This window comes from Tarenaya hassleriana, unplaced genomic scaffold (genome assembly GCF_000463585.1).
Source record: "Tarenaya hassleriana unplaced genomic scaffold, ASM46358v1 Cleome8, whole genome shotgun sequence".
Classification (NCBI taxonomy): Eukaryota; Viridiplantae; Streptophyta; class Magnoliopsida; order Brassicales; family Cleomaceae; genus Tarenaya; species Tarenaya hassleriana.
In genome coordinates, this window is record NW_010970490.1 from 3,637,325 (window position 1) to 3,653,414 (window position 16,090).

At 34.8% G+C, this 16,090-nt stretch overlaps 3 protein-coding genes across 4 annotated transcripts; all 3 read right to left on the reverse strand.

Annotated features, from left to right (window-relative positions):
• Nucleotides 1-1,040: 1,040 nt before the first annotated feature.
• On the reverse strand, nucleotides 1,041-2,459 carry LOC104802835 (protein LIGHT-DEPENDENT SHORT HYPOCOTYLS 1). Its single transcript, XM_010526618.2, has 2 exons — nucleotides 1,614-2,459; nucleotides 1,041-1,536 (listed from the first exon to the last, which is right to left on the reverse strand). Exons 1-2 carry the CDS (start codon nucleotides 1,841-1,843, stop codon nucleotides 1,179-1,181), a joined length of 588 nt encoding a protein of 195 aa, XP_010524920.1. The 5' UTR covers nucleotides 1,844-2,459; the 3' UTR covers nucleotides 1,041-1,178.
• A 1,171-nt stretch (nucleotides 2,460-3,630) lies between these two features.
• On the reverse strand, nucleotides 3,631-6,823 carry LOC104802836 (AT-hook motif nuclear-localized protein 14-like). 2 transcript variants are annotated; one of them, XM_010526620.2, is made up of 7 exons: nucleotides 6,346-6,823; nucleotides 5,887-5,939; nucleotides 5,508-5,639; nucleotides 5,110-5,262; nucleotides 4,477-4,798; nucleotides 4,237-4,297; nucleotides 3,631-3,985 (listed from the first exon to the last, which is right to left on the reverse strand). In XM_010526620.2, the coding sequence occupies exons 1-6, from the start codon at nucleotides 6,746-6,748 to the stop codon at nucleotides 4,263-4,265; spliced, it is 1,098 nt and encodes a 365-aa protein (XP_010524922.1). In that variant the 5' UTR covers nucleotides 6,749-6,823; the 3' UTR covers nucleotides 3,631-3,985; nucleotides 4,237-4,262. The 2 variants fall into 2 exon arrangements, with proteins under 2 accessions (XP_010524922.1, XP_010524921.1); XM_010526619.2 differs by lacking the exon at nucleotides 4,237-4,297 and having other exon boundaries at nucleotides 6,346-6,822.
• A 1,793-nt stretch (nucleotides 6,824-8,616) lies between these two features.
• LOC104802838 (GRF1-interacting factor 1-like) lies at nucleotides 8,617-11,486 on the reverse strand. Its single transcript, XM_010526622.2, has 4 exons — nucleotides 11,143-11,486; nucleotides 9,383-9,459; nucleotides 9,212-9,296; nucleotides 8,617-9,121 (listed from the first exon to the last, which is right to left on the reverse strand). Exons 1-4 carry the CDS (start codon nucleotides 11,221-11,223, stop codon nucleotides 8,786-8,788), a joined length of 579 nt encoding a protein of 192 aa, XP_010524924.1. The 5' UTR covers nucleotides 11,224-11,486; the 3' UTR covers nucleotides 8,617-8,785.
• Nucleotides 11,487-16,090: the final 4,604 nt, after the last annotated feature.

Genomic DNA, 16,090 nt, shown 5'->3' on the forward strand with positions numbered 1-16,090 from the left:
TCTATATATATATATATATATATATATATATATATATATATATATATGCACATATTATGTTATTCAGACTCCATAGACACCTTTTATTTTTGGAACAAAATATAATTCGAAAGTCCAAACAATTTAAAAGATATTTATTAAGATGTTAATTTAATCATTTCCATGTATATCTATTTACTATGAACTGCAAAGTAAACCCATTAATCGAGTCAGATTAAATAATAAGTGAATGTCATTATTATATAATTTAATCAGTTGTTATCAAGTCTGTATATACATGTAAGCTCATAATTGCACATATCAAACATCAATGACCACTGCAACAGTTATGAAATCAACCCTAAAAAAAAAACAAACGAACAGAGATTTGGTCACGAAATAATTGTCGTACCAATTTCGTTGTTGTTTTTTTTTTGTAGTGCAAAATCATAATTAACGAACGTTACACATACATATAGTTCACTTCCGAAACATGTATATATATATTATATATATATAAACCCTAATTACATTCATAAGAGAATGTCAGCATTCACTAGCAAATGAGGTAAGATTGATTCTCTTATCATCATTTCATGAGACATATAGAGGTTCGGTTCCTAACATCACTAAAGATTCCATTTCTTAATTGAGAGTTTCACATAATCTATATTTAATAAATAATTAAGTCGAAGAATTAATATACCTATACATGAGTTTCTATATCTTAATTAAGCATCTCGAATATCGAAATACTTAAAAGATTAAGATTCTCACACAAATTCTATATACTCGAGATGCTATGGTGATCGAATACATGAAAACGTATTGGAATCCATCCATCCATCCATAATTTCATGCCCAATAGTGTTCTATTCAGAAACAAAGATACCGAAAACTCCGTATACGTACAAATACATGTCCATATACGTATAAACATACGATCCATGGATAAGATTCTGTCATGTTTTTCATGTTAAACTAAACTTTCTCAACCATATAGTGAGATCGAAAACTTTCCAGTCGATAAAAATCGAGGAGCGATCAAACACCAAAGAAAATATTCTTTTTTTTTAAACTCAGATATATTCCTCGTAAGTAGCAACAACAACAGCAACAACGTAGGCCACAAAGTAAGCATAACACAACAGACGTATATAGATACGGACATACATATAAACCATACATATATATACCGATCATATAGCCGGACCGGAGTAATTAGCCATGGCAGACTGACCTTGAGGTTGCGACTGCATCGGTGATGCCTTCTGCTTATTAACCCTCTTCCTCTTCTTATCGTAGCTAACCCCACGCGCCTTGGCCTGAAAGTCCCTAACCTCACGTAGATAGATCCTGACGGCGCGTGCGCCAAAAGGGTTGGTCTCGGGGGGCCCACCGTTCTCCTCGTAGGCGGCTCGCAGGCGGCCGATGAGAGCGTCGAGGCTTCCCCACGCTTGCCTTAGGGGGCAAGGGCATGGAGCCGGTGGGTTCGGCAGGCCGAAGAAGGTACAGCTCTGGTGATGCACTTTGGTCTTCCCGAACTGGTCTAGGTACCTATACAAGAATCAAAATAATACTTCCATATTGACAGATATAAACATACACATGTATGTGTGTGTGTGTGAAGGTACCGGAGGAATTCGAGGACGTGAGCGCCGCTGCAGGAGGGGGAAGAGAGGGGAGGACGGTGGTTGCGAAGGTACTGGCAGAAGGTGTTCCAGTCGCGGCGTTTCTGGTTTTCGTAGCGGCTCAAGGAGGAGGAGGAGGAAGACGACGAAGAAGGAGATGCTGCTGCTGTGGTGATCATGTTGGTGGTTTTCGGATTAGGGTTTTTATCTGGATGGTTAGGGATCAAGTCCATGGCTTGTTTTTGTCTTAAATTCTGGGGGAGGAGGTATGCATTTGTCTGTCTAGGTTTTCTTGAAGTGTGGTTTGAGGGAATTAGGGTTCTTTTTTTTTCTGGAATTATTTATCTGTGGAGAGCGAGTTAGGGCAAGGTCATGAGTTTTCCAGTGATGGGTGTTTGATGCATAGGCTTTTTGCTCGATCTTGGATCTATTGCTGTGTGCTTTAACGTAACCAAACACAGAGAGAGAGAGAAAGAGAGAGAGAGAGAGAGAGCTGGATGTCCAGAAATGGCGAGGCAAAGAGAGAATAAACCTGAAAAAAGAGAAATAAGAACAGATATGGGTTGATTCTGTTCCTTTTTTTTTTGCTTTCTTCTTGTTTCTCTATGCCATGTTTTCTACTTTAGGGGATGAAGAGACACATATATAGCTGCAAGCCTGCAAGAGCATGGAGGAGAGAGAGAGAGAGAGAGAGAGAGAGATGAGGCTGATAAGATCAGCAGCACATAAATTAGCCCTTCAACCCAAAAGAAGCAGAGATGAGAGAGAGAAACATAGAAGGGAACTCAGAGTTACACACAGTAGAAAAAGATGAACTCATAGCCGGAGAGAGAGAGAGAGAGAGAGAGAGAGAGAGAAAGAGAGAGACTAATGGGCCAAGTGGGGTGAAGTTGAAGTGACCATTGAAATGACACGATGAGCAATCAATAGACAGTGCTCTTCCTCTGAATTTAGTAGCCATTGTCCTTTTCTTTCATCTTTTATTTACTTTTATATATTGATTTACAATTTGTTTTCTATTATGAATGTGTACGGATACTCAGAAATAATTGGTTTCTAACTTTCTACATCACAAATTGTTATGGAAATGTATATATACATATGACAAAAGACAATCATCTATCACAAAATTCTGAATTCGTTTTCCACTCTTTCAGGTAATATAATAACGAAAGAGTATATTACGAAAATTCATGCATATCTCAGTTTAACCCTAGATTCATAGGATACATTAATGTATATATATATTAAATAAGCATGTGAGGGGAAGGTCCCAACTCAGATGGCGGGTTCGATTTCTCCTGATATCAAGCTTTTCTCTGAATCGGTCACCTCGTACCTACTCGGCGTGACTTGCCGACTGTTACGTTGAGTCGTTGGGTTTACCGTACACAATAACGTGTCATTCGTCTGATCCGTTGGACTATTAATTCCGGGTTATGAGGCGTTGCGGTGTCCGATCCGAAATATCGAAGACGGTTTTCCATCGTTATAACAAAAAAAAATAAGCATGTGAGATGAATGTAAACAAACCTAGGTGGTTTGCCTTTTACATGGTACGTAGAGTCAAGATACTGCTGCCATGAAGGGCGCGTGAGGCTCCACGCGTTTAGAAAATCCATCTGTCTGTATAAAGAAGGCAAAGAAACAACATGACATTTATTGAAGCACCAAGCTTTCCGAGTAACATAAAAACAACGAAATTCACATTTATTTAATTTAGTTTAAATCCCACCAAAATAGATTACTATTATATAAATATATCATTTTGAAATTTGACATGTAAATACATTAATTTGACAATTTCTTTCAACTCCCGTATATATGATCACCGTTTTGTTAATGCCTAATCTGTCTTATTAGATTTTGATTTTATTTCTCATTAGTCTATTTCCTTTTACTTTTCATTTATTTGTTTTGATAATCTGTATTTAAGTACCTCTTCCTATTACGGCAGAAAAAAACAATATATATATATATATACATACATATATATTCATAAATGAGAATTTTCCTTTAATAAACAAAATAACAAGGTGAAAGCTTACATGAACAAAATTATAAAGAGGAGAAAAAAGAAAGGGAGAAGAAGAATAAAACAGAAGCAGGATCAGCTGTAATCAGTAAAGGGTGTTGAAGTTATATTAACACAGAACAAAGAACAAAACCATCACCTGTTCTGTTCTGTTCTGTTCTGTTCTGTTTCCCAAGAGGTGATTATCTTCAGACATGAACATAAAGCCCCCTTTCAGGTTCTGGTTCTTCCTCCGGTTTCCATCTAAAAACCCTAATGCCGAGTCCCTGGATCATAAACACTCCCTCCTAAACGTTCATTTGCTCGTACTCTCCTCCGTTTTCCGACGACTCCATCCGCCCTGCACAGGACAGTATCTTCACTTTCTGGGTTCATTTAAAAATGGCGGAGTAGACTGAGATAATGGATTAGGGTACTGGCAAATGCTCAAGAACAAAATACCAGCTCCTGGCATCTGAATTTCATTGCATCTTTACCCGTCTTTTCGGTTAAACAGATGATTCGAAAAGGATATATATATATATATATATGTATATGTAATATGGTGTGCACAAAAGGAGGAACCCTACTTTTGTACTTCCCTGTAAATACCTTAATCAAGGTCAATCAAAGAAGCCTTAGAGTGCCAAATCCACAGGAGGGTCAAACAGTCCTAATAGGGTTTGATCAAAGATTTGGTTCAGTTAAGCAAAAGCAAAGAGATGCACCCGAAAACAGAATCCATTAGACGGAAAATATCTCAGTTCAGTGTTTGGATCAGTGTTTCATTAAGATATACCAGAGAATGCTTCTTCATATATGCAGATGTAAAAAAAAAGTCGTGAGCTTTACCCGATAAATCATAACCCGCACTGCTCCTGCCATCATGAGAGCTGTTGCCCCATTCGGAAGGCCGAGAATGTGTCATGTGCATGCCATGGGGTGCTTGCATCATGAAATGACCTCCACTCATGGTAGCTTGATGATGATGATCATCATTCCCCCTCATGGCATGTCTTCCTGATGATTCCATACCACCAGACTGGAAACCAATGCCAAGCATTGTCGCATTGCCAGTGGGAGATGGTAGCCTGTTTCCACTGCTGGACGCGTCGCCTTTCACTCCACTGCTTGTTTCCTTCTTTCTGTCAAGTTGAAAGGTTCCGAGAATCACCTGTTGTTTGGGCAAATGAACAAGCAACCCGAGTAAGGGAATCAACCAAATCAAAAGTTTTATCCTTATAAATTCATAGAAAAACTAATCATCGATTCCAACATCCAGTTTTCAAGAACGTTTATGGCGAGATTGATACAAGAGGATGTGATATGATAGACTATTTGTTGGCAATTCTGCCTGACCCGTGAATATGTGCATCAGATAGATGGAAAAGAAGGCATGTAGGTTTATAATCTAATACAAAAGCACTCGCATATATGTGTGTTCTTCCATAAAACTGCAACTACAACATTACAGAGAAATTGTACCTGAACTGGACCGGCAGCCTTTAGATGTCCCCCGACCCCTCCACCAATGATCCGACCATCTGAACCAGATAAACAAACACTAAGTCCACCAGTTTTGCTTCCCAGCTCTGCCCGAACAAAAGATCCACACAGCGAGACAATCTCGTATTGACCCTGAAAAAAAGAAATCATGCAACAGTAGTTTGCAATCGTCAAGTCATTGTATGCAACTCAAAACCCAAAAGCAAGCGTGTCTCAAGAAAGGGTCCTTAGCTTTAGCGAGGTAATGCATAACGTATAATAGACATGAAAATTCTGAAAGTATAGCTTGGTGAATAATACCCAATAACCCATTCTTTTGAAAGTATAGCATCAAGAACAAAATTTTTACAGAAAATAAATAGCAACAAGGGAACCACCTCGTAAGATACGATGCCCCCTGATGTAGCTGGTTGATGCAAGGATGCGTTCGAGATGGTGCCTGATGCAGAAAGAACACATAGTTCATGCTTGCTTTGTTGTGCAAAAAGCACAACTTTCTGGGCCACATCCTATCAGATCCATCCATAAAACACATTAAAAAGAGTTAATTTATTCTCCGATTCACTTTGCATCAGTAGAAAGATGGCCCCTTTCATATATGAGCCCTGTAAACTCCTCTGCCATAAAACCCCATAAGTCTGCAAGTTTAGGCAAATCCTAACCTTGAAAGAGGGCCTAGAAAGCTATATTAGATTTAAAGATTCTTGAATATATCATAAAATGCGTAAAATTGCCGGCATGACAAAGAATGCATACCTCGCCAGGAGCTATATTAACGATATGTGGAGTAAAGCTTTGCCCGGTTTTTCCTGCATCAACCACCGGAAAGATTCATAGATGCTTAATCACAATGTGCAAAAGCATTTTGGAGATTTTAATGATCACACATATAAGCAGTTTCAGATTAAGGCTTCTTGAACAGAAACAAAAGCCATCAAATTCCAGCAACATGGCTAAGTGAAAGGCACAAGAATCAGATTCAAAACCGAGAAGATATCAGCTCGCTCACAGATATCAAATTTGACCGGAACTTGTAAGATTTTGGTAAACCTCTGATAAATCGGCAATAACGCCAAAACTTTTACCAAAATTTCGAAACATTTGCAACAACAACGCCTAACTTCACCAGAAAAATCGAAACTTTGCAACGATAACAGCGAATTCACTAACAATTCGACGAGGTAAACAAAAGGGTTTTCTCGAGAGAGTACCAACCTAAGGAACCCAACTGGGATTTTCTCGACGACGCAGAATAAGACGACACCGCGCCTCCGGCTTCCCTCCTAGCCCTAGCAGACGAACTGCTCGCAGAAGACGCCATTTTCTTCGCCGCTAGGGCTTGCTCCGGCGTCCCGTACTTCCTCGGCCGCCCTCTCTTCCTCTTCGTCGGTTCCATCGGCACCGTCACCGCCGAAGACGGCACCGAGTGAGGGAACACCACCAGGGAGGACCCGTCGTTCGACGGCGGAGGCGGAAAAAGGCCATTGTTAGACGGAACTGTAGCGGCTGAAGAGGCGACGGCTCCGGCAGTGGAGGCGGTGGTTGGGCGGTGGTGGTGGTAGTAGTAGGGAGAACTGAGATGCTGCTGTGGTTGATGGTGGCTTTCGTTGGGTTCCATTCCTTTTTAGAGAGAGAAAAAATCTAGAGATAGAGAATAAGGGATTTTTTTCATCTTTTCTTTTTCCTTTTTGTTTCTGTAGGGTTTTATTATATTATTGCATTTCCGTTTTTTCTTTCTATTCTTTTTTTTTTTAATTATGAAGAGAAGCAATCGTGTCGTCATTTGGTGTTCCGCATGTATTCTCAGCCGTTGGATCAAGACTTTGACTTTAATGTTTGACTTTTGAGTTTTTTTTCCGGTAAAGCATATCTTCTTTTTGGGTTTTTTTTTCCATTTGGCATTTCAAGAAGATAAAATAAAAAATTGCTCAGAAAAGAGACTATTTTTTTTCTTAAGGTGACACGTCAGAAAAATACTTTGATGTATAAAAAATTAAAATAACCAGTCCAAATGTTGGGAACATGAATCATGTAAAAGAACATCCGGTACCATTAAAATTTGATATATTAATTTCTTTGGAATAGATTGTTTGGCAAAATTAATTCAATTAATTTATGGATCATATTTCACTTTTTTTCATGGAACAAGTAAATATTATTAACGATTTTAGGATTAACATATAGCAATTTTTATCTGATTATTTATAAAATTATTATATTTATTTAGTTTTTATACTATATTTTATTCGTTCCAATTCCTAATGCTATTAAAACCCATTCATTTCATACATTAAAATTTATCTTTCTTCAATATACCTCGCACAAAATGACTACCATGGTTGATTTATTTATAATACAATTCAATTTCTTAGCTAACGAAAATTTTATGTTCACTAAATTATTCTGATTTAATCGCATATGGCATCTCTCTCTTGTATTTTTCTTTCGAAATTCAAACTGATTTTAATCTAAAAAAAACTACAGGAATTAATACCTATTAAATATTTGGTTCAAACTCCTAAAAAACCTCCAACTTGCAAAAATATATACAAATAAACCTTCAACTTAAAAAATTATCATTCAATCCCCGAACTTGTAACTTGTCACTGAATAAAACCTCGAACTTGCAAATTATTGTTCTAATAAACATTTGACCGATTTGACCACAATTTCAAACGATCAGAAATCCACGTATTGACGGATTGTTGATGTCATTTTTTAAATTAAAATTGATAACGTGTATAAGGTGATATCAACAATCCGTTAATACGTAGATTTCCGATCGCCTGAAATTGTGGTCAAACTGGTCAAAGGTTTATTAGAGTAATAATTTGCAAGTTTGAGGTTTTATTCAGTGACAAGTTACAAGTTCGGGGATTGAATGATAGTTTTTCAAGTTGAAGGTTTATTTGTATATATTTTTGCAAGTTTGAGGTAATATTTTTTGTATAATATTATATAACAATCTTATAAATTTGGAATGTTGATAAATTTTGTTTCACTAAATAAACAGGAAAACTTTAATTAGTATCAGATTTATACAATGAATGAGATAATTAATTAAACTTCCTTGCCTCTCCTATATTTTTGTGAACATTTCCCAAGTAATCACAATTGGGCTTTCCGGTTGAGCCTTCTAAATGAAGGCTGAAAATGGGCCTCACATGGGCCAGGCCGGGTCCAATAGAAAGGCTATGAATTTCATTCAAAAGAGGAATCCAACCGTTACAAAATCATATCAAAAAATACATTTCGATTTCATAATTAAAATTTTAAAATTCTGATACGTAAAAACATATTTACAATTCCAAATATTGAAACATATCCTATTAATTTTTTTGATATTTAAATTGCTTGATAATTTATATAGATAAAAACGAATTTCTGTGTTTCACTTGTTCATCCCAATTTAACTACTAAACGTGTTATATATCTATATATATATATATATATATATATTATAAAGCACAAAATGGATCTATCAAATTTAGAAGACAAAATAGATATAGAGAAGACGAAGATAAAAAGTTCTTGTTCTTGCATCAAGATCCGATCACTTGCTTCTTCCACAAGAAAACTTAAACACAATAAACCCTAATCTTTGCTTGATCATTTTATTACAAACTGCTTCTGAAAAAACACGACGTTTCGCTTCTTAGTTCCCTTCGTCGGTCGATTTCAAGTAAAGGGTCTCTCCCCCGTCGCCGGAGCTTCCTCCCCTGCCTTCTCCACCACCGTTTCCGATCTCAGGCTTCCCCCTGCTGCTGAAGTCAGGGAACCCTCCACTTCCGCCGGAAGTTCCCACCTCGCCCTGCAAGATATGGAGACCGGAGCTGGAACTCATCCCGAGCTGACCGTGGTGTATATGGCTCTGTGTATAGAAACTGGATGAGCGGCCCGCCATTAGAGCCTGTGGCGTCATCTGAGCCGCCGCCTGGTTCTGCAAGTAGTGCGAGGCTCCTGGCTGCATCATCCCGCCACCAGATGCATACTGCGTGCAAAATATGTATTCTGATTTTAGTATATGGTCTGATGGATTCACGGTCCAAGATCGTCGTATAAAATTCAATCGTTTTCGTACCTGGGTATGCACACTCGGGGGTTGAGGCTGAGAATCTGCAATTGCAGCCAAGTACATGAGGTTCCTTTGAAGCCTTGCTTGGTTCCTGTAAACATTATATGATCAGATTAACGCTGATATCATCGTTTCGATTTCGGGTTTTAAGACGAAAATACTAAGGCTTGTTCTTACTCAGCGCACTCGCTGAGCTTCCCCGAATTCTGAGACTCAACGATCTTCAGAATCAGTGACTTGTTCTCGTCGAGATACTGCAAATCGGACAACCAATATGAACAGATAAGTGATCAATCTGATGATCATACTTAGAAAAAAAAACAGCCCATTTCTAGTTTTCATAGGAACTCGCACTGTATATATGTACGTATAATCGTATATACTATGATATCCAAATCGCTTTATATGTATTATAAACTGGTGGCCAAGAGCAATATACATATCATAAACAGTAAGACGACGACACGGGATCTGCTTCACAGAATCCGTAGTTTCCGAGATTACAAAAATGTCGAAGCATCACCAAAAGGCAAGACGAGATTTTCTTCGGAAAGATTTCGGACAGGACCACACTGGTTATTACAACTATTGGACCAGACCATGGACCACGTCGATTGTGGAAGAGGAACACATGGACTGAGCACAAACCATATATATATATATATATAAGTCTCTATATACGGAACCCTAAAAGACATCTGTTGATTACACACTCTTGTAAGGTCCACGAGATTACACACACAGAATATATAAATGCTTCTGTATATTGCACCTCGGAAAATCCCTGGACCTTTAACCAAGATGCAAAGTAGATGCACAAACATCATTCCATTTCACGAGATTTTGTGGGTTTTTCTAAAGAATAAACTATACGGTTTTCTCATGTTCATGTATTCTTGATAAAGCGTGTGTATGTGTGTGTATATATATATATTCTTTACTTGTTAGTCTAAGTTTAAGTAAAGGTAAGCAAACGATGGTCGATGTGTTGCATAAGGTACTTGAGCAAGAAGAATCTCATGCTCACCACTCTTCTGTTGTCAGAAAGGCGTGAACAAGAAAGATCGAATCTTGACGAATTTAATCTGAAGTACGGTCGGTGTATGAAGATAAGCACGGTCTTAAATAACATCAACGACCAAAGTGGTAACAACATTCGAGGCTGTGCACAAACAATCTTAGAGACAAGATTAGGGCTCTTTAGGAACAACTAAACCAGTTGATACCCAATTCGGTTAGTTCAACCGATGAAACGAGGACGTAAACCGTATGTCCCATCCTAATTCGAGTCTCAAGTTTGGGAGAGAAGTGCAAATTTTAATCACATGGTTTACTTCCGAACCCGTAATTAGTCTCGGCCTCGGCTCAAAATACCCAATTATTAAAAAAAAACTAAACCGGTTGATTCTACTGAGAGATTAGACAAAAACCATGTTTCTAAAACGTTTTTTTTTTAAAAAAAAGGAAAAGTCTGAGAAACCCTAATACCTATGGCAACGGAAGAAGCTTTCTGTAAGAAAAAAGAAAACAAGAATCAAAAGCATATAAACAAACACCCACCAACCGACCGACATCACACACAACATACATAACACAAACATCAAATCCAAAATTAACTATTCATGCCCAAAGAAAAGGAAAAACTATCACGGATATTAAAAAAAAAGGAAACCCTAATAATAAAAACAAAAACTTTTCTTAGATTGGGACCTTTTATCAGAAATAAAACCCCCGTAGCTTGCAAATTAACGACCCTCCATGTATTTTTTCTTTTAATTTAGAAAAAAATGATCCTTTTGCTTTTAAGAATCCAAACACCATATCCTAGAACATGTATAATATAGTTGAACAAAATATAAAAAGAAAACAGGCAGGGAAAGTGGAGGAGAGAATAAAGAAAGAAGAGGAGGAGGAGGAGAAGAAGGAGAAGAAGAAACCTGTTGGATATGATCAGAGGTGACATTGCTGGGGTAGTAACCAGCCATCATGGGCTGCATCTGCATCAGGTGCTGTTGCATTTCTTTTGCTATTTTATATATATATATATATTATAAATTGTATAAAAGCTACAAACTTTTTATTATAAATTTATTTTTTATATAACACAATGTTTCTGAGACACCCCACCAGAACCCTAGAGGAAAAGGAGAGCTCAAGAACACAGAGACGCGATCTCTCTTTCTCTCTCTGTATGTAGAGGCCTGTGTATATATGGCTCTGTGTATAGAAACTCTTACTGTTTGTGTTCTCTCGCTTTCTCTCCTCCACAAAAGTTGAGAGAGACAAAGAAGTCTCTTAAATAGATAGAGAGAGAGAGAGAGAGAGAGAGAGAGAGAGAGAGAGAGAGAGAGAGAGAGAGTCATCTCTCTTGGAATTGGGGTTTTGTTTGTTGGCATCTTTCTGTCTCATCCTATCTCTGTCTCTGTGAAAAAGAGGAGGTCACGTGATAGGTCATGCATCAGTGCATACATATGTTAGATTTCCCGTCTATACATACAACTATATCCATGTATATTTGCGTATTTGATTCTTTGGTTGGAAAAACAAAAGCTTTTTCACATCCATCAGTGAGATTGATCCTTGACATTTTTACACACATTTATTTCTCGCTAGGAGTTTTTTTTTTTGGTATCCTAAATCAAATTTCACATTAATTTCGGGATTAAAAACTAGTCATTTACTTTGAATCAGACGTTCTCTTTACAAACTTTACATTCGAGACAAAACATAGCCATTTTTTACCGGTTGAACTATCATTAACTCTAATGGAGATTAATTTTAATGGTCCATACGAAACTAATCTCATGCAATTTAGAAATAAATTTTAGTGTATATATATATGTATTGGATATTAGAGGGCAAGTGTGAATTAATTTATTTGTTAATACCAAAAATGGGATCCGAGAATCGAGATGATTCTTTTTAAACTTGTAAAGCAAGGAGGTTCTGCTGCATTTAATACTTGCCATATTATTAGATTTATTTCATACACTATTGTAGATTTTACGCAGTATTCGTAAATAATTTAAATTTAAAACAATATAGATGTATATTATAAAAATGAAAATAATAAATTTTAAAAAAAAAAGTGTGTACGTGTGTGGTGGAATCACGTTGAAGAGGAATATGTGCGTTGGTCTTATAAGACCGCTTCGGTCCAAAAACACACTTCGTGTCAGTTCTGCAGCTGTATGACGTCACACCCATTCCAGCTGGTTCCGACCCCACGCGCTCTTTCACGCGATTTTTTTATATTTTTGTCTCGTATATTTGTTTTCTTTTAAATAGATCATTTTTAACCAAATTAAAATATAATTTAAAGAAAAAAATTATGTTATAAATAAAATTTTAAGAGAATATAAATAAAAATATTTATTTTAAAACAATGAAAATTTAAAATAAAAATTTAAGCTGTTAATTTAAAAAACATAATTTTATTATGTAAAATATTTTGTTAAATCCTATAATATTTATAATAATTATAATTGAAACGGTTATAAAAAGTAATGCTCTTTTTCCTTATGATATACTTATTGTTCATCGCGTGATTATATCTTTTTTATTTTATTTTATTTTTACGATAGGATATCGCATGTTAATCAATTTCTGTAATAAAAAAAACAGCATTAACAGTTTATTAATTTGTCAATGATTAAAAAACTGTTTACTAATTTTAAAAACTGCATTATTTTTCTTATTTAATGCATTACATCAAATTGCATTCGAAATAAACGTGATTTAGGATTTTTGTGGGGAAAAAGAAAACGTGAATTAGTATATGGTTGTTATTGATCAGTTGAAAAACAAATACCAAATCACGTGATTAGTATATGGTTATAAAAAAAATATAATGTTTTATTCGTTAGAGAAATCAAAGACACCGTTTTAAAATTGTATTGTAGTTCACATTTTACATGCAAAGTCATAACTATAAAACCCTTAACGTGCAAAATAATGTGACATCGTTTAACAAAAATAATAATAATGTGATATCCACGTATGTTTTATGTCCTTTTTCGTAAAGTGTTTTAATTATCAGTTATAATTATTGGGTTTCAGTTGCTAATAAAGGCAAATAAAAATACATAAAATGGTTAATTTGTATTCATTATACCATTTTTAGATTCCTATTCTGATGGGATTTATGCACGAAAATTTTATATTATTCATTAAATAAATTGTATTGTATTACAAAAAAATAAATTGATATTTTTTATAGAAAAATAAATAAATTGATATTTTCCGGTTTAACAATGGTAAATGAAGTTCATTTCCTTTCAATTTAACTATTTTAATTTTTTTTTATAATCCGAAAGTTCACCGAACATTTGACCCGATTATATCTCCCAACGAATCAGAAAAATCCATGTAAATATTTCTCTCCCCAAGTGGAGACTCGAATCCGGATTGGGAATGAGCTTTACTCCCTTCCTTACCGTTTGAACCACCTAATCTTGGTTTTAGTTATCATTAGGTTTTTAATACATCTAAAAATTATAATGTCACAAATCCAAGACTCCAAGTACACAATACAATAGATCTTCATCCAGCTAAAATATTTTAAATATCTTTACTATATACTAGGATTAATTTTATATTATCTTGCTTTTAGATTAAACTTATTTTTATTTTTGTAATGACTAGTCCAAATATCTATTATAGTATCATGTAAATCTATTTCTCGTTAGAGTTTTTCTTTTTCAAAATTTTTGAAACGGTTAATTTAGAGGCGATAAATAAATAGTTAACACATAAAAGGGATTTGTATTTATTTATTTATTTATTTTTGTAAAAGAGAGTTTCGTTACAAAAAAAAGTTATAAATAACGTAGATTTTTTAGAAAACAAAATGAAGAAGAAAAGAAAATGGAGCATCGACAATAAATATGAAATGGGTCCCAAAAGTTCACATGGACCTCTGAATTCAGCGATGTCAAATCCAATCTTCTACATATTAATAACCTTTTTTTTTTTAATTAATGAGACTTCTCTTTGAAGTTCGTATATTATTTATAACAAATAAAAATCACCAAGAAAACAAAACTTATCCCGAGGCACTTTTCCCAATTTCAAATTCATGCTCGAGTTGTCATTGGACCAATATAATTATATGAATATATACATACGTGATACGTGTGTATATATATATATATATATATCAGACGGGATATATACAAGTTTAAGAGATTCCTAGGGAACTATATATAATGATTTTTATCACATGATTCGATAATGATTAGTCGTGTTTTAGTCACGAGTAATAGTATTAGTAATTATGCAAATATCCTCTAATTGATAAATTGTTGTTGTTTGATTGTGACTTGTTGTAAGTTAAAATTACGTGGCTAACATCTTGGATTTGAATTTATTTAATAGAATAAAAAATGGGTCTAATCTGTAAAAAGTTCGGTCCATGAAAAGTTCTAGAAATTTTAATAGAAAATCTGCAGAATATTTTTGATTTATTTTGAAAATCAAATCAGTTTCAAAGATGCAGAAAATCTATCAAATATGATAAATATCAATCGAAATAATATCAAAATAAAATCTAATTTAAATTTTGAAAATCAAATTGATTGTATTTTGAGATTCTTTTATCTACTATAAATAGATGTATTGGTTTAGTTCATTCTATATAAAAAAATAAAAATAAATATTCTAGAGGAAAAAACATTCACATATTTGCTCATATCTCTCTCAGAATTCGTTTGGTATTTGGAAAGCTTCTTCCGAATACACGGTCATTGTATCTTAGAGGTGACACGGAAATAGAACTTAAGAAAACTGTGTTTCACAGGCCTCAACAAAATAATCTTTTATTTCAGGTACTTATCTGGAATCGTAGAATTGACGGAGTATTGTCGTCGTCAACAATCGCCATCCCAACACATCTATCATAATTTTATTTTGATAATAAAAATATCATGTTTTTTTATATTAAAGATAATTAATTTTTTTTAAAAAAACTTTTAGAACCAATTTCAAACTCATATGTACGAGGTGTAATATTGGACCGAAGAAGGTTCTATGAGCGTGTGTGTATATTTCATTAGCAGAAAAGTATGATTTGATATTTGCTTTTTTAGTGAAAAGTATTTACTTGCAAATTGAGATTTAAACACTCATATTCCATTTTTGCTGCAACGTAAACAGGATTCTATATAACTCTTAGACCAAACTTTTTACGTGTTCTATAGCTATGGACACGTTTAGATTAGTATCATCAATTAGATCAGTCACTATATTAAGATTGTAAATCTTAATATTTTAAGCTAAATCATATAAAATTAATAAAAATTAAATTTACGCATGTCTCTAATCATATTTGTTTTAGATCCAATATAGAACCAGATAACATTGTTTTTACATGCCATTAATTAGAATGTATTTGTTGTTTCTATTGTAACCCAAATTTGGATATCTAAACTGGTGAAATAGGAAGCAAAACGTTTGTTTCGCCATGAATTCGAATTTCAAATTTGGGTGGGGAGCGAATGTATAATCCAAATCGCATAGCTATCTCTCACCCCATAATTAGTCTGAATCTTGGTTAATGATACTCGATTACCCAAAAAACAAAAAACTAATTAAATCTAAATGGCTCAAAGACAAGGAAAATGCCAAGAACGGACCGACAAATCTTTAACATGCATATATATGCATCTTTTTTTTTTGTCAAAGGCATATATATATATATATATATATATATGCATCTTACGATCGATAAGATTGGTCGATAGAGTTTGAAAGAAAAAAAACAAAAGAAAAAAGGGATTTAATCATTGAGCATCCATATCGATCGATCGAATCTACAGCAAAATATGAACACAATGTGAATACACTATTTATAAAAAGGGGGGAGAGAGAGAAGGGGGGGGGGGGGGT